At 45.2% G+C, this 22,505-nt stretch overlaps 2 protein-coding genes across 4 annotated transcripts; one reads left to right on the top strand and one right to left on the bottom strand.

Moving 5' to 3' along the window:
• Nucleotides 1-1,792: 1,792 nt before the first annotated feature.
• SPRYD4 (SPRY domain containing 4) lies at nucleotides 1,793-3,918 on the top strand. Its single transcript, XM_006179854.2, has 2 exons — nucleotides 1,793-1,931; nucleotides 2,303-3,918. Exons 1-2 carry the CDS (start codon nucleotides 1,847-1,849, stop codon nucleotides 2,839-2,841), a joined length of 624 nt encoding a protein of 207 aa, XP_006179916.2. The 5' UTR covers nucleotides 1,793-1,846; the 3' UTR covers nucleotides 2,842-3,918.
• GLS2 (glutaminase 2) lies at nucleotides 3,887-17,465 on the bottom strand. 3 transcript variants are annotated; one of them, XM_014555187.2, is made up of 19 exons: nucleotides 16,695-16,835; nucleotides 16,451-16,547; nucleotides 12,104-12,203; nucleotides 11,575-11,696; nucleotides 10,815-10,944; nucleotides 10,215-10,294; nucleotides 9,967-10,130; nucleotides 9,679-9,737; nucleotides 8,405-8,437; nucleotides 8,063-8,121; nucleotides 7,474-7,540; nucleotides 7,271-7,321; nucleotides 6,875-7,051; nucleotides 6,091-6,222; nucleotides 5,889-5,981; nucleotides 5,658-5,719; nucleotides 5,059-5,135; nucleotides 4,708-4,771; nucleotides 4,406-4,562 (listed from the first exon to the last, which is right to left on the bottom strand). In XM_014555187.2, exons 3-19 carry the CDS (start codon nucleotides 12,182-12,184, stop codon nucleotides 4,406-4,408), a joined length of 1,608 nt encoding a protein of 535 aa, XP_014410673.1. In that variant the 5' UTR covers nucleotides 12,185-12,203; nucleotides 16,451-16,547; nucleotides 16,695-16,835. The 3 variants fall into 3 exon arrangements, with proteins under 3 accessions (XP_014410671.2, XP_014410673.1, XP_032348956.1); XM_014555185.2 differs by lacking the exon at nucleotides 16,451-16,547 and having other exon boundaries at nucleotides 3,887-4,562; nucleotides 16,695-17,465; XM_032493065.1 differs by lacking the exon at nucleotides 16,451-16,547 and having other exon boundaries at nucleotides 16,675-16,803.
• Nucleotides 17,466-22,505: the final 5,040 nt, after the last annotated feature.

Genomic DNA, 22,505 nt, shown 5'->3' with positions numbered 1-22,505 from the left:
TAGGGGTTTAATGACAATCACATACGTGTAGTGAGGGAGACAAAGAAGTCAGGGACTTCCAAGTTCCTGGCTGGGCAAATGTCTAGTTATGTGTTGCAGTTCAAGTCAGGTAATGTAGGCGCAGGAGGAGGAAGTTTGTGTAAGAAGGCAAAATTAGCTTTAGATATGTTACATTTGAGGTGACTGGGGTACATCCAGGTAGAAATGTCACTAGGCTGTTGGATATACAGATCTGGAACTCAGGAAAGAAATACGGGGTAGAGATTTTGAGAATTCTTCTCCAATAGGTGATTGTGGACTCCACCAGTGTAAATGGGATAGTCAAGAGAAAATACGTATATTCAAGGAGAAGACATTGGCCAAGATCTTGAGCAAACTGGGGTTCCCTCATCTACTTAACCATTTTCACTTTGCAAGCCATAGCTATGGCATCTGGGAAGTCTCTAACACTCCCTCATATAGTACTCAATCAGAGGATTCTCCTTTGCTTCCTGAGTATCCTGTCATCACTTCAGTCATAGCATGTAGTGCATCATAATGCAGCTGCCAATATTCTCATCTATCTCCTCCCACTTTGAAAGAGGGGCTGTGTTTTGTGAGAAAGAATGAAGATGGTAGGCAGCAGTCATATTATGTAGTCTTATGACAATGCAAGGGAATTTGATGCAGGTACATTAAAAGATTAAAAAAAATTTTAATTTAAGTATAGTTGATTTACAATGTTGTGTTAGTTTCAGATGTAAAGCAAAATGATTCAGTGATACCTACATATATGCATATATACATATTCTAGGCACATTAAAAGATTTAAGTAGAGGAGTGGCATGATCAGATTTGTGATTTTAAAAATATCACTCTGACTGTAGTGTGGACATTGGATTTAAAGCAGACAAATGGAAGTTGGGTGTCCATTGTAGAAGTGACCACATTACCACATTTAAAACAGGAAAGCCCCAATTCAGGTCAAGGATGACAGTGGCCTTAACTAGGGACATCTCCACAGGACCAGTGGTTGGAGTTCTCCAGTAAGGGAAGAATTTTTGGTTAATATTTTAGGCTATTAAAGTCCTGAGATCACTTTTTCGAGGGAGGGGAGGACGGAGAGGGGATGCTGATACTGGGCTGGCCAGCAGAGCCTTGAGAAGTGGATAGTTTGAAAAACTTAGAAAGCAAGGATACAGAGCCTCAAGCAAATCAAAATGTTAAAAATGTAGGCCCTCCATAACCACCCACCTCATAACTGTTCCATTCTGAACTGAACCAAAATAGTGTTATTTGGAGAGTAAACTGAGAAAACCAAATATTGAGTCAAACCTTCCATTGCTGGCCCTGAAAACAGAAAACAAACATTTATAGTATTTGCGCATTTTAATATTTATTAGAACTGCCATTTACCCAGTGGTTGCTAACTGCCTATGTATTCGGGTTATTCTCTCGTTTAACTTTTACTTAAGTCTGACCGCTAGACATTTTTCTGTTTTACAAATGAGAACACGCAGCCTCAGAGAACTGATTTTGCCCAAAGTCACACAGAGGTGCAGGGTTCGAATCCAATTATTATTTAACTCAAATCTATACTTTCAACTGTCTTGCTACACCATCTCTTTAAACGTCCTATTTAGTTAAAATGTGGGCAGCATTCCTCTTTGCACAAAAATTGAATAAATTGTCAACTGCGGGTGGAGTCAGAACAGAATTCACGAAAATGGCGGCTCCCTGCGGGGGTGCTGCTCCCTCACGTCATCACACTGCGCGGCAGCCTCTTGCGCACCACGTGTGAGGGGAGCAGGCGGGCAGACGGCGGGGTCTCGGCCGGGGGGCGGGCCCTGTTCATCCGTGCTGCAAGATGGCGCTGCCCTTTGCACGCTCGCTGTGCGTGTGCCGCTGGGGAGCCAAACGATTGGGAGTTGCCGCCGCGGAAGCCCGCAGAGGTAGGATTAGATCCTTTTAATCTCTTTTGCTTTCAAAATAGTTCCCGTCTGTTATTCTGGCTGGAGTCCGCTCGGAGAAACAACTCCAGCCCCTTCGACTCATTCTCCTTCCCCCATCGGCGTTGGTCTTAAGATTCCAAACCTAGGACACTCTCTGGTTTCTTTAAATACCAGGGCTTCCCCAGTCCGAGCTTTTCGGCTCCTTGGGCTGTGCATACTGAAGCGCTCCCACTCTCGCCGGCTTGACATTCTCACTTTCCCGTGTTTCCTTGTAATCTCATGAGTGAATGTTTCACATCGGGATATGTATTTGTCCCTATTTCCGGAGATTCAGCCCACGTCATTATCCCGTCTCTTTGCTTTGCCCGCAGGCATCAGTTTCAAACTGGAAGAAAAGACCGCTCACAGCAGCCTGGTACTCTTCAGAGGTGACACAGGTGTCAAATATGGCATGGTGGGATTGGAGCCCACAAAATTGGCCCTGAATGTGGAGCGATTCCGGGAGTGGGCAGTGGTGCTGGCAGACACAGCGGTCACCAGTGGCAGGCACTACTGGGAGGTGACAGTGAAGCGCTCCCAGCAATTCCGAATAGGAGTGGCAGATGTGGACATGTCCCGGGATAGCTGCATTGGTGTTGACGATCGTTCCTGGGTGTTCACCTATGCCCAGCGCAAGTGGCACACCATGTTCGCCAAAGAGAAAGCCCCTATTGAGGGCATTGGGCAGCCAGAGAAGGTGGGGCTGCTGCTGGAGTATGAGGCCCAGAAGCTGAGCCTGGTGGATGTGAGCCGGGTTGCTGTGGTCCACACACTACAGACAGATTTCCGGGGTCCAGTGGTGCCTGCCTTTGCCCTTTGGGATGGAGAGCTGCTGACCCACTCAGGGCTTGAGGTGCCTGAAGGCCTCTAGTATGTCCATTGCTGAAGTACCTAATCATGCTCTTGGCCAGTCTTCCGCTCTAAGTGTCCGAAACCTTTTAACTGTTCCCCAAGCAACCGCTAGCTCCCACAATTCAGTGTCGGGTCTTCTGTGCAATATCTTAGTCATCTTCCACTCCCTTACCCTGTGAAAGCTAGGCATACAGCCACCCTCTCTCCACCCCCACACTACTGCTAGTTTCCTAGGCTGTCATGAATGTACTTTCTCTGACTTGCTTCCTTCAGTCTCTCTGCCTCCCTGTACCCTGGTCTTTCACAGACTGTATTCAGTCCTGGGGGCTTAATTTCCAGCTATGTTTGAATTTATTCTTCACTGTGCTACCTCTCCCTCCTTTTGCCCACATGTAACTTGTTTGTTTTGGGGACTCTACCGAATCTCTCCAGAGTAAATCTTTTCTACCTCTGGCTGGAGGAGTGGTGCAGTGAATGATTTGGCCCTTTCTGTACAGCATTTACAGTCTGGGCTCTGGCTCCCTCAGGAAGTGTTTTGCTGACTATCAGAGTAACAGCCATCCTTCCCCAATACCTTAGTGTTACAGACTCAGTCCCATACAGCTGCAGCTCTCCTAAACCTGAGCTCATCTGCCTTAATCTGCACACCTCTGACACCTGGTCAATCTGTTGGACTCATTGGACCCAGTTACAACCATGACCAAAGGGGAAGAGACATTTGGGGCTTACTGAGGGAATTGGTGTTAGAAACTTTATTCTTGGGAAGTTCCATCTTCATTTTTGCTACAGTTGTGACTTCTAGAAGGAGGAGGGAGGCCTGAGGTCTTACACAGTCCATTTTGAGACCTGCTCAGACCCATTTGCCTCCCCTGTCAGAATACACGTAACCTAAAGCAGTATTGGTAGCTGAGGAAAACCTAGTGGGGTGAGTGAGTATGTGTGTGAAATATGTGTTGCTTGGGCTCTGTCTGACTCTGTGGTTCCATCTTATTCTCCCTTTATGATGGTGATGCAGCTAGATGCTGCTAGGGGAGAAAGAGAAGGACTGGGTCCAGTAAAAATAATTTGTGTAATTAAAGTTTATTTGAGCACAAAATACTTTTTCTGTCTATGAAATTGCTGTTAGCAGTAGCAGCAGCACGTCCTGGCCAACGTGGGTGGCAGATCTTTCCAGACAACTGAAGCCCGGTACATAGCTCCCCACTTCCTCTGTGGATGTATGCGCGTGCTTGGTATCTAGAGCCCCTTCACCAGAGTCTCTCTCATAATGGTTTCTTCAAGGAGAGGAAGAGGGGACCTAGGTGAAGACCTGGGATGATTTTGAGTGGCCTAAGCCATCAGGCTGTCCCTTGAAGAAGCCCCCAAACTCCATGGATAGCTCTACTGCCGGTGTCCATCAAGGCACTTCTCTGTACTCTGTCTGCTAAGGGAACGGGGTATTTTGACTCTCACAGAAAGCACTGGCCTAAGTCTTGGTCCACACTGAAACAGTGTGGCTCTCCATAGCATGTCCAGTGGTTACATGTTAAAGTGTGTGGCCAGCTCGTGCTTTTTCTTACACAGGGACTGCGCATGCCCCATGCTCACACCATGCTCTCTAAGTTCTCTTTGGACAGGACCTCAGCTGCTGCTTCAGCCTGAGTCTCAGATGGTGTGTATGAGTCCTGGTAATCTTGGAGCAGTTTCACCACCTCCAGGTGGTTGAACTGCACAGCATCATCCAGGGGGATGTTGCCCCACCTAAGAGGAGGAACAAAGACCATGATTAGGCAAAGAAGATATCGAGAGTGCCCCGGTTATATACATAACTGTGGTGGCTGGAGCGCAGTGGTGGGGAAGCTGCTGCCCACCTCCCATCCCCGCCTTTTAGCTTAATCCTACTCACCTGTCCTTAACAAAAGGATTCACTTTGCAAGCCTCAATCAGGAATTTAACGACTTCAGTGTGTCCTAAGAATATGGGCAGAAGGAAAATGAGAGGGTATAGATCCTGATTCTTTCGGTGTTAACATCAGTGTAGACCCTTGGTGGCTGGAGTCCGAACTAAGAGGGGAGGGAGAAAGGCCTCCCATTTTCGCTCTTGCGGCACCCAACAGTAGTCAGCCTACAACTGAAGGGTATCTGGACAAAACTAGTTGCTGCCCTTGGAACCTTGAGGGCCCACGTGAGGTGGGGTACTCTTGGTAGAAAAGATGGGCTTTAAGATCTGCTTCCCCTCTTATTTAACCCTCACATACCTTCAGCTGCAGCAACATGCAGAGCTGTGCGGGAGTCATAGTCTTTCTGTTCCATGTCCATGGCTGACAAGGCAAACCTGGGGGAAGTGCAAAGTAGCTGGAGTTACCCTGAGCAGCCGAGAATCACTGGTATCCTTCCTGAAATGGGGTCAGACTGAATGGGTTCCAGCAAAAGTAAAACAGAGCTTATGCTAACATCTGTAGACCCTGTACAATCTATGTTCTCTACCCAGATGAGACTGTTCTCCTATGTCAGAGAGGTGGGAGTGTGGTGGTTCCAGAAACATCACTGCCTACCTGTGGTAGGTGTCCGGGACATACTTGTTGATGTTGGTGATCCATTTGAGGCAGGTAGTCCTACCTCCCTTCTAGGACTCTGCTTTCAACACCCAGGTTAATCATAACAATGGTTACCATTAATTAAGCTCTTACCACATGGCAGTGATTGTACTTAAAAAAAAAAAGCACCTCATTTAAATGTCAACTCTGTCAACTCTGACTCTAAAGCTGAAACACTTAACAATTTTGCTTTGTTGACTGCTAATGAGATCTCTGACCAGGAGTATTTTATTGGGTCTATTTGGTCACAGTAGAAGTACCTTCGAAGAGCTGAGACATCTCCACTAGAGGCAGCAAATAACAGGTTCACCACAGTCTTGTTCTGGAAAACATATCATACCTACCTGAGGTTAACTGTGACTTTTAATCCACCCATGCCCAGCTCTGCCCCGTCACCCCCCTCCACGGACGCTTAGCCAAGGGTTTTCCTGAAGTGTTACTGCATGTTCTATCCTGAAATAGTCTTGCAGGCCACCTGGGGTTTTCCTTACCCGAACTTCTCCCCCTTCACGCCGTGGGTCTAACTTCCGAGCACAGTGCTTCAGGTTGTCATAGTTGTGGAAATTGAAGAGAGACACCAACTTCTAGAATTATAAGCCATAGAGATTGTTTACTTCCTCCTTGCTCCCAGGAGGAACTCAAAATTGATTTACTCATTCAAAAATGTTAAATACTGTATGCAAAGTGACTCACCTGGCAGAAGCTGACGCCCCTATAGCTGTTCCCCAGCTTGTCCAGTGGAGGTGACAGACACATCATTCCCATGACATTGGGCACCACCAGGAGGATGGCTCCTGACACCGCTGACTTGGCTGGCAGACCCACCTTGGGGACAGAGGTGACACAGGATGAGCTAGAGGTGCCCCACGTCCAGGTTAACAAGGCAGTCTGTCCCAAATAACTGTGTGGGCAAGGCCACACCCTTCTCAACCTCTGGGTTTGTTGATTAGTTTTTCTTACTCCTATCCTTCCCTGCCCCCTCTTGAATTTATAACTCAGTAAGGAAGTATGTATTATCTACTATGTGCCTGACGCTGTGCAAGCCCTAGGAGAGGCCCTGTTAACTTACGTTCTGCTGGTAGGAGATAGACAATCAACAGGGAAACAAACAGGAATAATCACAACTGATAATAACACGTCATAAAAAAAGCAAGGTGCTGTGACTGAGAATGATGTGGGAGGGGGAGAGAGGAAGACCAAAAAGACCTCTCTTTGGCAGTGACATCCTGGATGAGACCTGGAGGAGACTCGTCAGCCCAGTGAAGGGCACAGAGGAGTGGTTCTGAAGCTGCACTGTCATGTGTTTACGTGTTTGGGGACTTAGTGTGTTTGACAAACTCCCCTAATTGCCTGGCTGGAAGTAAGTGCATGAGAGGCAGGAACAAGCTTCCACCTCTCCCACTTCAGAGACAGTGTCCTCTCTTGGCTCTGGGCTCTGGGCTCGTTGCAAACGGATGGCAGGGCCAGAAGCACTCACGTGGAAGGCAAACTGGCCCGAGAAGTCGTACATGCCGCAGGAGTGCATGAGGCTGAGGGTGTTGCGCACTGCTTCAGCGCTCAGCACGCTCTCGCCTGTGATGGGGCAGATCCCGCCGTTGGCCAGGGTGGCTGCCATGACACTGCCTGATTCACAGGTCACCTCCACGGAGCACAGCTGTGGAGACAAGGTGCAGGTGAGGGTGTGGTGTGGGCGTGAACGCTGTGCTCTTGCGGGCAGAGCAATGTTCTTGGCACCCTAATCCTTCGACAAGTTCCCCTGGCGTTTCTGAAGGACACCAGACCATGGGAGACAAGCATCCCTCTCGTGGGTCGGAGCAAGAGGGCAGTCTGTCCTGTTCCCTTGACCCTGGGCTAAACAGCAGCGCTTGCTTACCTGGAAGTAGAGATCGAGGGCAGCCATCATGTCCACCCCTTTAGGAAAGCACTGCAAGGAAGAAGAGGGGAGAGCGTTTCTCTCCAGGCCATCAGCAGTCCCTGTCACAGTGTCAGGATTTCAGCCAAAGTCCCCACACCCAACTGCCCTCCACCAGCCGCAGGATCTCCAGGGTACTTTCTCTACCGGCCTCTCCCAGTTACCTTCTTTTCCTTTAGATAATAGCCGATGGCATAATTCCGATCCCCTGTTTCCTTCTCTGACTGGAATCTGAAGCAAACACCCGGTTTAGTAATTGACATTTGAGAGGTGAGTGTGAGGAGAAGGGGGGAAATATCTTCCCTGAGAGGGACTAGATCACACATGTCAAACTAAATCGGCCCCTTTATAAATTGTCACGGTGATGCTGGAGGAGACTTCTGAACCCGAGCAAGCACTGGGCCCAGCTTTATTGTAAAGTGTGAAAAACAAAACCAAACCCAAAATAGTCTAGTCACCTAGTCTAGGAAAACGTGAGGTTTTTGGCTTTGAGAGGCTTGGTTAAGAAAGGGCCCAGTGCAAACTCTTACACCATCTCTCTCATTAAGTACTAAATAGAAATGGAACAAATTCTTTTTACAAAGTAGACAAATGTCAATGAAGGGGCTCAGAGGAAGCTGGGAGGCCAAAATTCCCCTGGGAATTTTTCCTCCTAAGACTTCCTCTATCGTCCACCTCCTCCTCCTCCATTCTCCACATACACACACACACGCCCCAAGGTGCATTCAGCCGATCCTGTGAACAGGGCCTTACGTGGCATTGCTGAAACCCATGTATTCATTCCCAGCCATTTTGTTCAGATATTGCAAAACCTGGAAGAGAAAAAGGGGCATGGGAGGCACCTCGTGCGTGAGGACCCCTCCTAAACACATACAGGCTGACTAACCCTTCTGAACTCCTCAGTCCTGATCCCAGCAAGGACTTCAGGAGGCTTTCCTCTCTGAAGCCAGCAGGCTCCCACACCTCTAGAAATAAGGCTTCTGGTGTGGGCTGGTGCACCATCAAAGTGGGGTTAGAGCCAGGCACTGGGGCAGCTGGAGTGGATAACATGCCATGGAGAAAGACAGCCAGGGGCTGAGCAGCAAGGGAACTTACAAAATCAAACTTCTCTGCTTTGTTACAGTCCATCTGCAGAGACAGAGAAAGAGATATCAGTATTCTAGGCCTAGGAGGTGGCAGAGTCAGTTAGAAGGACCTTGTGGAGTTAAAGTGTTTGGGCATGTGTTGCATTTTACAATGATTTTTTTTTCACAGCTGAGACTTTTTTTTTTTTAAATATCTTTGCATACCTAGTGATCTTCAAAACTAAACCACTTAGATTTTATTATCAATTAATGAGTATAGATAAGCTCATCCCATCTGTGAGTCTCACCCACCCCTGAGTCTCACTCCTATTCCCATTCTCAATGCCAGTCCTCATCCCTGACTTCCACTTTCACTTGCCTAATTCCAGTCCTGTCCCCAAGCCCCACCCGTATCCCTGACTCCCATCCCCATTCCTTACACCCCAGGCTGGAGCCTTACTCTGTCCTATCCCTGATTCCCATAGCTGTCTCCAAGACTAGCATGAGTGATGGGAATGAGAGGAGGGTATGTGTTGCATACAGTATACTGTGCAATTATACTGACCACTGAAATAAAGCTAAAGATTTTAGCTGAGAGTCAAGTCAGTAGGGCCTGTTTCGATGGGAATGGGATGAGGCAGGTCCCAGATACGGGGCTGTAGACAGAGCTATCCCAGAGCCAGAGGGGAGCCTGAGCCTGCTCTTCCCTACTCCCCAGTTGCTTCCGGTACATGTCAGCTATAGTGTTGACACCACAGGGACTCTGACACCTGAGTCCCTTGTGGGGAGGGTTCCTAACACCACCTTCCCCAGGAGGGGCTGTGATTGGCTCTGGGGTGTTGCTGCCCACACTGCTCTCAGGTTCTTGCTCAAGCCCTGGGAGACCTACAGCTGACAGGCTGGCCTGACATCCTTGCTCAAGGCCAGCTCACAGTTCCAGGTGACGTGAATAGTTACCCTGTCTGGCCATTCACCCTTCTTTCCATGTGTTCCACACCCAGAAGTGGCCAATCGGTACCTAATAGAGCTGTCCTCCCCCTGTGTCTGGCATTTGGCCCTTGGTCCCAGGCAGAGGTCAGGACCTGCTCGCTTCCCTAAAGGCCAGGAAGTTCTGGGCTCCAGACTCATGGGAGGGAGCAGGGGTACAGTTCCTTTTACTAACAACCTCAGCATAATTTGTGGGTCCCTGCTGTGCCCTCACTACCTCCTGGGCACCCTCAGAACAATCTGCCGAGAGAGATGGGCAGACATGAGGGATATAGCAAAGAGGGGGTTCAGAGAACAGTACCTTCTGGAAGCACTGACCTTGATCAGGGAGCTCACAACAATGGCACCAGCATTGACCATGGGGTTATGGGGGATCCCTGGGGAAATACAAACCCCCCAGAGTCTTATCAGCCACTGAGCAAAACCTCCTTTACAGCCTGCCCACTCTGCAAGGTAGACGGGAAAGATTTCTTTGCTGGGGAGGATGGAATGACAGAGCTGATGGGGAGGGCAGAGAAACAAACACACGAAAAAGGCTGGGGGGCAGGGTGGGGTAAGAAGAGGGCGTCTGTCCGTGAGTCTGGTCTGGGCTCTGCGAGCACTCACCTTCCTCGTTGAGGGAGAGCTTGTTGTAGCGCAGGCCGCTGGGCTCCTTGCCCACAAACTTGTGCACGTAGTCTGTGCCCAGGGTACTTACGGAGATGGCATAGGTGAGAGGCTTCACACAGGACTGCAGGCAGAAGGGGATCTTTGTGTGGCCCACGGAGTGCCTAGAGGCAGACAGGTGCCATGGAAGGGGTCAGACTGTGCTCTGCACCTGGGCCCTGCCTCCCCTTCCTCACCCAGCATCTCACCGCTGACCATCCACAGTGCACAGAGAGACGCCCCACAGGTCTGGATTTGACTTGGCCAGCTGAGGGATGTAGGCCGCCACCTGGGTACAAGTAGGGAGAGAAATAGACAGAATGGAGATATGGATGTGGAGGGAGGGAACAGTGCTGAGGATCAGGCTCAGGAGAATCTTTTAGATAAAAACTAATATTCTGTCTTCTGCAGGACAACAGAGTTCCCTCCTTCCTGTTGTTCTTAGAGACATCCAAGCCTTAAGTCCTAGAAGGCCTTATCTTCTGTAACCCCACTCCTACAGAGATGGCAGTAAAGCCTATGAAAGGTACAAAGAGAATTCTGAAGTCAGCTTCCCTTTTCTGTTCTGAGGCTCAATTACCCCATGGGTCTCAAAGTTCTACTGAATCCTTGTATCAGTTGTCTCAATAAAAACTTCAGATTCCCTCACCTGCTCTAGACACATAAAATACATAAAGCCCTCATCCCCATTGTTGGAGGTCCTGCTTCTCATCTCACATCCATTGGATTCCCAGCCCCAGGAAATCTCCGAGAAGCAAGGTGTACCTGGCCCAGAGCCCTTGCCCCTCCCTCAGTCCCCTGGCCCTCACTTTGCCTCCAGTGAGCTCTTTGGCATCTTCAAAGATGCGGTCCACATGGCTCGTGAACTCCTCAAAATCAGGAATGACAAACTTCTTTCGGAATGCCTGGGTCAGGAGCACAATGTTGCTGCTCACACACCTGGATCCCAGACACGATTGGGTTAGGGGGCTGGAGAGATGCAGCTGTGACTCACTCTGGAGCCATGGAAGTTGGGAATAAAGAAGGTGTGAGTGGTCATCAGATTTGGGGCCACCAGCTGTGTGACCTCTGGCCCATCACTTGATCTTTCTGGGTCTTAAGTTTCTTTGTCTCTAAAATGAGGGGTTGTAGTGACATGGAAAGATACCCCAAGACACAGTGTCTTGGAATAGGACAAAAAATAATACCTGAATAATATGTACAGTAGGTCATTTTTATATTTAAAAAATCCTAAATTATACTTACATCTAATGTATACTTACATCTATTCCTATGTGTATGTAAATGCATAGGACATTCTCTAGAAGATACCCACTAATCTATTAACAATGTTTACTTCTGGGAAAGGGGGCTGGGACTAGGGAGAGAGGGAAAGGAGGACATGTATTTCTCTATTATTTAAACTTTTATAAGGAGTATATGCATATTCATATATTATTTGTGTAATAAATAAGTAATAAAATGAAATAAGGGGTTAAATTATCCAATCCCCACGATCCCTCCCTGCTTTTAGAGTCTAAGTCCACAGAACGGTTTTGAGAGTGGTGCCTTTGTTTCTGGGGCCCTCACTTTCGGAAGAGATCTCGGTCCAAGAGGCCACCACTGCTGGACTCTCGAACCATGTGGCGCATCTGGCTCATGCAGTCCCGGAGCCGGGGATCCGACGTCTGCAGTCCAGTGGCCTTCAGTGCCTTCAGGGGAAAGAAGCTTGGTAAGGTCAGCTACAAGGACAAGAATCCAATCCCAGTCATCTTTCCCAACTACTACAACAGGTGGAACAATGGGTTTGCAGACTAAGAAAGGAGGGAATGTAACAGCTCTGAGGGCCAATAGGGGTTTCCTGCCCTTTTTCATCAAGACAGCTAGTTTCTGAACCCCCTGGGTCAAAGTTGCAAACCAAGAAGGAGGGTTGAGTCACAGGGTTGAGCCATCCCACGTGGGGCAGGGATGGGCTTGCCTCATCAGCCTAGGCATGTGTTATCATTTGCTGTTCTTCATGAAGCAACCCGTTAGCTGCCCTGCTCTGGTCTAGCTTCCCTTTCCCAGTCTCCAGAGATCCTAAGGGATTAGCGTTCTGAGCAAGTAGAGAGGAACTCACAGTGGTGAACTTGTGGATAGGGATTCGTTCCTGTCCCTCAGCAATAGTGTAGAAGAGCAGATCACCCAGGCGGGACAGCATACCACTCTCTGAAGAATCACTGTTTGGGGGCAGAAACAGGGAAGGAGGAAAGGAACCTGAGAACTGAGAACTAGTCCTCTTCCTTGAACATGGGCTTATCAGTAGGTAGGTGTCCTCAGTCTACGCCTCCTCCCTGAACCATCTGATCTATCCCTGTAATTCCAACCTTCACATCTGTCCTGAGAAGTCTTAAATCTTACTCTCTAGCTTTCTTTTGTTCCTAAACTTCAGGCATTTATTTCTACTTGCCTTCTAGATGCTTCCATCTCTAGATGTCCCATAGGCACTGCAAACTCAACATGTCCAAGCCTGAGGTCATCTTACCTCCTTCTGTCTGCTCCTTCTCTTGTGTTTCCCGTTTAATAGCATTACCACTCACCCAGGGGCCAAGCTGGAAACGTGGAATCATTTGGATAATTCCCATACCTTATACGTATAACCAACATCAGATAAATCTATCTCCATAATGTCTCTCGAATCCACCTCTTTTCTTCTCTTCCCCTGTGCCAACATGGTGTAATAGAAAGAACCAGTTTGCCCCTTAATAGATGTGTGATCTTAATGTGTCAGGTTATTTAATAGTGCTGAAGTATCTGTAAAATAAGGGTAGTAAAGTCTGCTTCACATGGGTGATGTGAGGCTTAATTTAAATGACATTTTATGAAAAACTTTCACAAAGTAGGTGCTCAGTAAATCATGCTTCTTTACCGTTAGCTCCTTTTCGTCTGTTACCTAACTGCTATTACAGTATCTTGACTTGCAACCCATATTCTACAATGTGCCAGTTATCTTTCTAAAACCCAAGTATCATCTCTCTACTCAAAAACCTTTGCTAGTTCCCCAGTGCCTTCAAAATAAGTCCTTACTTCTTGGTATAGCATTTAAGGATCCTTAAAACCTGCCAACATTCCTTTCCTATTCTCCACCATGCCTCCATACTCTAGTTATGCCAGGTAGAAGTTGGCTCCCCAAATGGGCCAGGCATTGCCAGGCTTCCTGGCTTTTGCTTATGCTGAAGCTTCCACATGGAAAGACCTTTTTCTCCTTCACCTGCACAGTCCTGCTCATCCTTCAAGATCCCAGATCAAATGTTACTAATTCCGTAAAGGCTTTCCCAAACCTCCAGATTTTGCTTATGCTGCTGGTATGACACAACATACTGTCTTCTTGACAGAAGACAGTCTCCTCTGCTTCACTGTTACGTCTTTGTGTTTCATGTATCTTTGTCTTCCTAGCATTGAGCAAAGTCCCTCGCACATAGTGGATCTTCTATAAAGAATTACCAAGTTGCCTTTCTACAAAGTTCCTTTTCCCCAGAGTATCTCTTATTGGCTTTTAGCACCTAAAAAACCACATACTAAGGACTTCTTGGTCTTCAAGAGTTCTCCTATTAATATGTTAACAGATTTAGAGGAATTACTTTATCAAATCCTTCCAAGTATGACAACTATTTGAGATTAAGACCCTTCAAAATCCTTAGTCCCAACAATTTGACTTCCAGATATTTATCATATAAGTGTGTTCACATACCTACAAGGTAACATTCAGTTATTCACTGCACTGTTAGTAGTAGTAACACTGGAAGCAACCTAAATGTGCATCAACAGGGAACTAGTTAGGTAAATTAGGTATATTCGTATGATGGAATATTATGCAATGTTAAAAAAAGAAATGAGAGCATGCTTTAAAGATTGACAGGTAATGATCTTTAAGATGTAGTATTAGCTAAAAGAAGCAAGCTGTGGACAGTGTTTATAGTATGGTAATTTTTATGCTTAAAAGGGAAAAATATATGTTTGCTTTCTCAGGTAAAAAATATTTCTGGAAGAATGTATAAGAGACAGATAAGACTGATTTGTCTCCCTCTAGGGACAGGAAGCAGGTGCTGGGCAAGAGGAGTGGGAGGGATACTTCTCACTATATATATTTTTATATACTTTGGTCAATTTTTGGTGGGGGATAATTAGGCTTATTTTTTTTTAAAGAGGAGTTATTGGGGATTGAACCCAGAACCTCATGCATGCTAAGCATGTGCTCTACCACTTGAGCTATACCCTCCCCTCTTGCATACTTTGAATGTTAAACCATGTATATTTTATCTACTGAATGTGATATATAGACTATGAGTATATTATCTATTGAAACAATGCATTAAAAAATAAAAAGTCTCTAAAGAAGCTTGGCATAGACTAGACATCTGTATGTTTTGGGCCAGGAGGAATACCAGGAAAGGGGGGCGTTTTCCTTTTCTGAAGAAATCCAGTTGTCACAGTGAGGCTAGTGCTTTAGAGAAAAGGATCCATGTCATGACAGAAGGGAGGAAAAAGCTATCTGAGGAATAACGCAAGAAGAAAAGTATGTAGGAACACTTGAGGGCAGGTCTCTGCGCCTGGAAGATGAAGGAAGACAGGAAATAATGCCTCGCCACTGAATGTACTGCAAGCCTTAAAAAAAACTGTATACCTTTCGATCCAGATATGGATTGATCTGCAATATAATGTTGGGGGGTGGGAAACAAGCTGCAGAACAATGTATAAAGTATGATAATATTTGTATAAAAAAGGGATGTAATAGCAACATGTATTTGCTGATATATGCAAAAATATCTCTAGAAGGTATCAACATATCAATGAAAGATTTCTTGGGGAGCAAAACTTTCTAGAAATTTACTCTAAGAAATAATTGAACAAGTGCATAAGAATATATAGTAACCTAATTGAAGACTGGTTAAATAAATTGATACTTCATACAATGGAATCTTAAAATGGCAAAATGGCAGCCATTAGGATGACACCATCATGCATGCACACATTCAATGATATTAAAAGCTGTTCACAAATGGAAAAGATAGGCTTCCAAAAAAAGAAAGAATACTATGATCCTATTTTTGTTAAATTTTATATACATATATAGGATATATATAGATATAAATCATATTAACTGGTTACCTCTAGTAGTGGGATTTTTTATATTCTTGATACTTTATTTACCTTGTTTTTCATAATCAGAAACAGAATAAAACTAAATATTAAAAAAAACAATAACCTAAATAATAGAGCATTTCCTCCTTACTGCCCTCCTTCTCCACCAAGAACACCTCCTCCTCATGATGTCACACTCCCAGAGCCCATCCCCCTCCAGTGCTCTCAATTCCTTCTGCCCAAGGGAATATCAGTCCAAGGTCTTTACCAAGAAGTCCCTGGGAGCACAGGCACAATAGGCAGGAGGATCAAGGTCCCTGAAAACACTTCCATCACCTGACTCCACTTGATAAGGAAGTGTGTGTGTGTGGAGGAACCAGGGACATCTCTTGCTCCCCATCCCACAGAATGTGTAAGGGTGAGGGAGGTTAAACCTTTGCTCTATCCTACCATTTCTCTCAAGGTGATTATTTGGGAAAAGTTGGAGTGGAGAGTAGAACAGGAGAGAGGCCTTTTTTTTTTTTTTTTTTTTGAGTTTAAATGTCTGTGTCTCCTTGAGAAGAGGCTGATGGAAAGGTGCAGCATAATAACAATTATTATTAATTACAAATAAATAATACCTTATTGATCTGTTACCTGTCAGGACAAGGACTCCAGTGGTGGTAAGGTAGTGCTGTGTCTGTCTGGCTACCTTAATTATGTCTTTCTGAATGTCATCAACAGATACCAATGACAGAGGAGGTGATCCATTTCCTGTTCCTACTATATTAGAGCAGGGGCTACTTTGACGGTGTCTATGTCGGCTTCTGGGGAGGACAAAATTTCCTGCTCAGCTCTGTCTGCACCTCGAAGAGACCAAGTATTCCTGGGTGGTAGGGGAGAGAGGTGCAGCCTCTTGGGCAGAGTAAGAACCCCAGGGAAGCCAACCCTTTAAATCAGGGAGCCTGAGCAGCACTATAAGGGCTCTGACTGGCTCTGGTCTGGGAGATCAGAGTCTTGTGATTTTCCCCCCTATTATATTTTCCTCATTCAACAACCAGTCGGATCACCACCCTTATTCTACAGATTAGGGAGCCCTGATAACGCATACACCCCAAGTCATTCGCAAACGACACAGGCATGTACCTGCGCACCAATAATGCATCACACATTACACGCCGAAATAGATAGACCCTAGTACACTAGGACTAGGCAGGATGTTCCATACCCACGCATCTTCTAAAATACATACGAGGACCAGGGAGGAGAGGAGGGTGAGGATGGGCGGTGCACACACCGCCCTGCACTCAGACACGTGCATCTAGCAACACTCCGCGCCCACCTGCGTTCCCAGTTAAGTACGCACCTTGGACAGGCACCATCCCGAACACCGACCTGCCCAAACGCCCTCCCGGGCGGACGGCACGTTACCGCTCGAGCACGGCAGACCCAAAGCCCCAAATCTAAAGGAAAGGGCATTGCAGGCCAGTAAGCGAGGAGAGGAGAAGGGAGTTGCGACGTGCTCCTGGGAGTAGGGGACTCGGAAGCTGGTGAGAACGACAGTGGGGGTGGGAGCGAGCCTGTCCCTACCCCAGCCCCGCGAGCCTTACTGATCCAGGAACTGCAGCTGGTGGCTGTGCGGCGTCTCCCGGCCCTGCGCAGCGGCCTCACTGAGTTGGTGCCGGACGCCCCCGCCAAGGAGAGGGCTCCGGCTCAGGTGACCCCAGCCTCCCCGCCGGCAGTGACTGCCGGCCCCGCTCAGCGCTTTCTGCAGAGCCTTCATGGAGCGCATCCCCCCAGGGTGCCGTCCGCTCGGCCAGAGCGCCCAAGGCGTCTGAGCGGTGGCTGGAGGGAGGGGCGGAGGCAAGGTTGGGGGAGCTCCATGGGAAAGTGCGGGGCCTGGGAAGTAGAGAGGAGGGGCCCAGTGGGTGGGGTTGGAGCTGGAGGACGGGCCAGTCCCTGTGACGCGCGGGCCCCGCCAGGTGCACCCAATCGCCCCTAGACAGGGGAACCGTGAAGAGCGAACTCGATAGAAGAGAAAGCCGAGAGGCGAGGGGCTCGCGGAAGGTAAGTGGGCGGTGCCTGAGGGTTGGGATGGACAACGCTCAGGTCCAATTATTGAGGAAGCATAAATTTTGGGGCGGAGAAAAGACGAAGCTATCCAATGAGAGCAAGGCGGTGGGCCGTCCGCCAGAGCCTGCGGATTCCTCCGCGCCCCGGGCCGCTGCGGCGGGCGGTGCGTGCAGGCGCAGAGGGCGGGAAAGCTGAGGTGGGGCGGTTGCGAAGCCGGCTGAGCTCCCGGAGGAGGCGGCGGGTTGGAGCGATGGAATTCCCGGAGAGAGAAGAGAGCGGTACCGCTCTACACTCAAATAAGAATGAGCCCTGTTCAAGAGGTCACTTAGTGACCTTCGACATTCGAAGGCCAGGCCCGCCCTCAGTAACCGGCCTCATAGTGCGGCGTTGAGGCCAAAGGAACACCTAGTCTCCAGCACGGGGTGTTGGTGAATGAGGAGTCAGCTGGCCGGAGATTACCCCGACCAGAAACAGCCCCTGGATACTTCAGTGAGATCACGAGGCGACGAAAAAAGGTCACCCAGGGTTGCTGGGGTGCTGGGTTCTCGTTTTAGCTCCACCAATTATTTGGTGGCTGTTCAGGACTTAAGTGTTCTTAACTCTGAGCTCTTAAACATTTTAAAAGCCGTTAGGTGCTCCCAGAATATTAAATGTTTTAATTGCTTGTCTCTTCCTTATGAGCAGAAAAGATGTACAAAAAGAATTTTGAAAACTAGGCAGATTCAGGAATTTTATCATTTTCAACTAGAACATTCTCCTGTATCTTCGCAGCGCCTAAAAGCGTCTGTATTTGTTAGGAGCACATGTAAATAATAGCTATTATCTAGGACTTAAGGTGTGCCAACCACTTTAGTCTAGCTTTCTCTTACCAGAGACCTACAGAGTAGTTATTATTAGTCCCATTTTGAAGATGAGGAAACTAAGACTCAGAAATGAAGACTTCTTTATCTAAGATAATCCAGCTAATAAGTACCAGAGCCAGGACCCAAGTCTCTCACTATAAGGCTCTCTCCATCATGAAGCTCTTCCCAAAACCAGCCATTGAATTATCCCAGGAAATGACCTCGTTCTAAAGAAAGCATGTATCTGGAAGCAGTATGATACAGAGAGTTGTCTAGGGGCTGGCTGTGTCACAAAAGGCCACTTGCTTTTCTTTTTATTTTTGGATTGAAATGAGTATCGGGGGTAACCGTGGGAAAAAAATATCGAAACCATATTCTGGTTTGTTCTGTGGAGAGGCAGTTCTCATTTGGCTTGGTTAGGGTTGGAGGGTTTATTTGGTTTGAAACCAGTGGAGTGACCTTTCTTTTCTTTTTGTTTGTTTTCCCCTTCTGTAGCCTTTCCTTATCTGCCCTAGTTCTCGAATTGGTGGGACCCTAATTCAGGGACTCCGGTTTGCCCTGGGCTGCCTCATTAACCAGAACCTTAAGAAAGTTCTGGGTCTTAGTATAAACTCCAGCCAGCATTAGTTCTTCCAAATGTAGCAGGCTATTCTTATCTGGTTTCATAAGAATGTTATTTCTCTGAAGCTTTTTGAGCTGTTAAGAGAAAGATGACATATGTTAGGGAATTTCTAAATATTACCTAGAAGGTATTTCCTAACCCCTGCTGTTTTGAATTAGCTTTAATTATAATCAGTCATGAGTTCCTCACTCTATTTCTCCCCAGTTCTCTCTGATAGTAGAAACTGATTGCATGGTGAAGAAAATCTACCTGTAGAAGAGGAGATTCTTTGCATAGAGAACTACCACCAGCTGGACTTTGACCTTTAGAGTAATTCTTCTTCCACTAAATACGGCTGCCTTTGCATGAGGTTGGAGCAAGAACAGGTGACGTGGGAGGCCCACAGCATTGTGTAAAGTATAAGATATTCAAGAAGAACAAGTTTGTCATCCTAGGTGGTTAAGTCTTGGCAACGTCAAGTCCTTTATTTTTGTTGTTTCTGATTTGAAAAGGACCCAATCTAGTTAAATCTGTGCAAAAGTACTAGCCACATGTGACATGGGCAGCTAGACATGAGACTTTTCATAAGTGAAGGAAAACTCAGATATCTCTAATTGTAAGTTTTTAGGTCAGTCCCTGTTTGTGCTAGAGTTTTGTGCTGTATGGGGGAGGATTGATCCGAATGATTTTGAATCCTTAAATCAGAAGAGCTGTGTCTTCTGTGGTACAAAACTGGAAACTCAATGCTTATGTTTGGAGGATGTTTATTTGTTGTGATTTGGATACTCATTTGTTCTACTCTTTATTTTTTAATGTATTATCTTAACCACTTAAAAAATTTTACTTATTACTGTATTATCTAATTATTTTACTTTGGGGGGGGAGGTAATCAGGTTTGTTTATTTTTAGAGGAGGTACTGGGGATTGAGCCCAGGACCTCGTGCATGCTAAGCGTGTGCTCTGCCACTTGAGCTGTATACCCTTCCCCCTGTTCTACTCTTTAGACTGTAGCTAGAATCTTAATTAGCTTAAGTGAAAGATTAGTTCACATTTTTTTCATTAGTCTTTGTTCTGCTAATGTTATTATTGGTGCGCACTCCTTCCTACCTTAGTTTCTTCATTTGTGAATGATAATCTTGTCTTCTACTGGGTGAAATATAAGTATTTGGAGCTCTGACATACCCATATCATTCAATGAATATTTATTCATTGGCCTAAATTGCACCAGGCCCAGTGCTAGGAAATCCAGAAACAAATTAAAAAAACAAACAAACCCAGTTTCTGATTATTGGAAGAAAAGGGAAAGCCAGTGTTTAAAATTTCTAATGAAAAATGCTGAGATGAAGAGATGTGCAGAAGGAAGTATAAAGAAGGGTGCCTAACTAGGCTCTGGGTGAAGGGTAGCTGAGATAAAGAACAGGGACCTTAAGGGATGCTGGGCGGTTGGAGCCAACTCTTAAAGGATGAGAGATGTTCCCAGGGAAGTGAGGAGAAAGGTGTTCCAGGCAGAGGGCTCTGCCAGAACAAACAGCATGAAGAGGAACATTTCAGGGACTCTGGATGAACTTGGTTGGAGTGAAAATTTGGTTGGATGTGAGAATGCATGGACCAGTGAAGCTGAGGATGTATGTGGGGGCTGCATTATGAAGAGTTCTGAATACTATGATAAGAGTATTTAGCCACAGCCTAAAGGAAACTCCATAGTAAACCTTTCAAAGCTTCTCTATTTCACTTAAACTCACCACCGCACTGCTTCACAAAAAGCCCCCGATTTCCTGCCGGTTACCCTTATAACCCACGTCAGTCCCTCCAGATGCTGTTGAAGAGGAATCCTTCCTCCACTCTCAGGTTAATCTCTCTACTTACTTTGCTCTGTTTTTCAACTTCTTCCTCTTTAAAGACTCCATCATTCAGCATTTAAATAATGCTCAAATCTCTGCCATCTTAAGAAACAGTGCCTATATTTTGACTCTGTGTATGTGTGATTAAAGTATATTTCAGTTAAACAGCTTTATGCAATTCAGATACTCCATCAGTATTGCTCTTTTTTCTCCTTTTTAAAAAATTTGAGATGTAATTGATGTAGTTTTTGCTTGCATCTGTATTCCTTCCACCACTGAGTTTTTTGAAGAAGTCATTACACTTACCACTCTTTTGTCCTCACTTCATATTTCCTGATAGTGATGAAACTAATCTTATGTTGCCTTTGTGTTGCTTTGGTCTTATGGGCTTCTGAGGGATTTTTTGGAGTTGAAAGTTTAAATAATATTAATCAAGGCCACCAAATAGGTTAATATGTTTAAAAACTGCTAAGACATCATTACTAATGAGTTTGAATGAATTTGAATAAGATTTAGATTCTAGCTAGAGCACTACGGTGCTGGCGCACATATTTTAACTTGATGTTAGACCTTTATGGAATAAATGAAATTTCATATAAATTCACATATATCTATAATCTATTCCAATATGCTTTCCTAATTCCTCTTTGGTTTAGCAATTACAAAACCAAATTTTATAGGACTGAAAAAGTATAATCATAAGCATGTTAAAAAAAATCACAATATTTCGTTACACTGGGCAGATTTATGAAGCCTAATGTACATTTTCTCTATTTTGCCAAATAATGTCTCCTGTAATCTGGTTTCTGATGGCCTTAAGAATAGATTGTAGCAAGTCTGAATCATTATAAGATGCTAAGAGAATGTAGATTTTGCTTGAGTCCCTAAAAAAGATTTTTAAAAGCTTATTGTAGACTAAACCTAATTTGAAAGAATTTGAAACAGCAGAAAAAAAAAAACCTTCAGAATGTGGTTGATAGCATATTAATACTCATTTTCTTTTAACCTGAAGAATATGAAAGATATAGTGAACAAAGCCATTTTCTAAAAGACTAGGTAACATTAATTTTTAACCACACTTATCTATTTGAACACTCCATAAGTCATAATTTCTCAAGATCTTGTGTAATTTGAAATTTTTTACATCATCCACCTTTGCCTGTCAATTTGTTAAAAGCTACGGTTACAGCTCTCTGATCTTTGAGAAATTTTTAGATAAAACAATTTAAAATTATCAGATATTTTATATAGTAACTACCACTTAGGTAAGAGATTTTCAGAGCTAAGTGTATTTACTCACTGATTGGCATTTATTATTCCAGTCCAGTTTAATTAGATCACAGTAAAAAGTACAGAAGGTGCCAAGTAAGTTTATGATGTATGAAAGTGATTACTAAAATAATTGCTGTTTTGTGAGAAATTTTAAACACAGGAATTGGAAAAAAGTAATACTACATATAAATTTTCTGTGATAGTCACTAATAATACTGGTACTTGATTTCAGATTTTTATGAAGTATTATCTTAGTTTTGATTTGCATAATTCTTATTCTTATATTTATAGCAGAATTAAAATATTTTAAAACTATTTAAGGAACTCTGTAGGATTACAGTGTTTAAGAGAATTTTCATTATTCAGCATATAGGCTCAAGCAGGGGAAAAATAAACATCATAAAAGTTATCAATTAGCCAACTCACTACTAGGACAGTTTTCTTTTAAAATTTTACTTATTCATCTGGTTCGCAATTCAAAAGGTACAAAGGACATATAGTGAAGTCACCTTCTTGTTTCTGTTTCCTTGTTACCCACTTTCCCTCCCCAGAGGCAAACATTGTTATTGGTTTTCTATCTATCCTTCCAGATATATTTTATTCATATCTAAGCAGTTATATTTTTCCCTCTTTTACACAAATGGTAACATACTGTAAGAACTGTTTTGGGTTTTTTTCCTTAATTTTTTTTTAAACTGTACATCTTGGAGAACCTTCCACAACAGTATACAATGTGCTACCTTTTGTGGCTATGCAGTATTCCAAGTCTGGATGTATCGTTATTATTTTAAA

This window comes from Camelus ferus, chromosome 12 (genome assembly GCF_009834535.1).
Source record: "Camelus ferus isolate YT-003-E chromosome 12, BCGSAC_Cfer_1.0, whole genome shotgun sequence".
Taxonomy (NCBI): domain Eukaryota; kingdom Metazoa; phylum Chordata; class Mammalia; order Artiodactyla; family Camelidae; genus Camelus; species Camelus ferus.
Note: the sequence above shows the minus strand (reverse complement) of the source record. Positions and strands in the feature narration are given on the sequence as shown.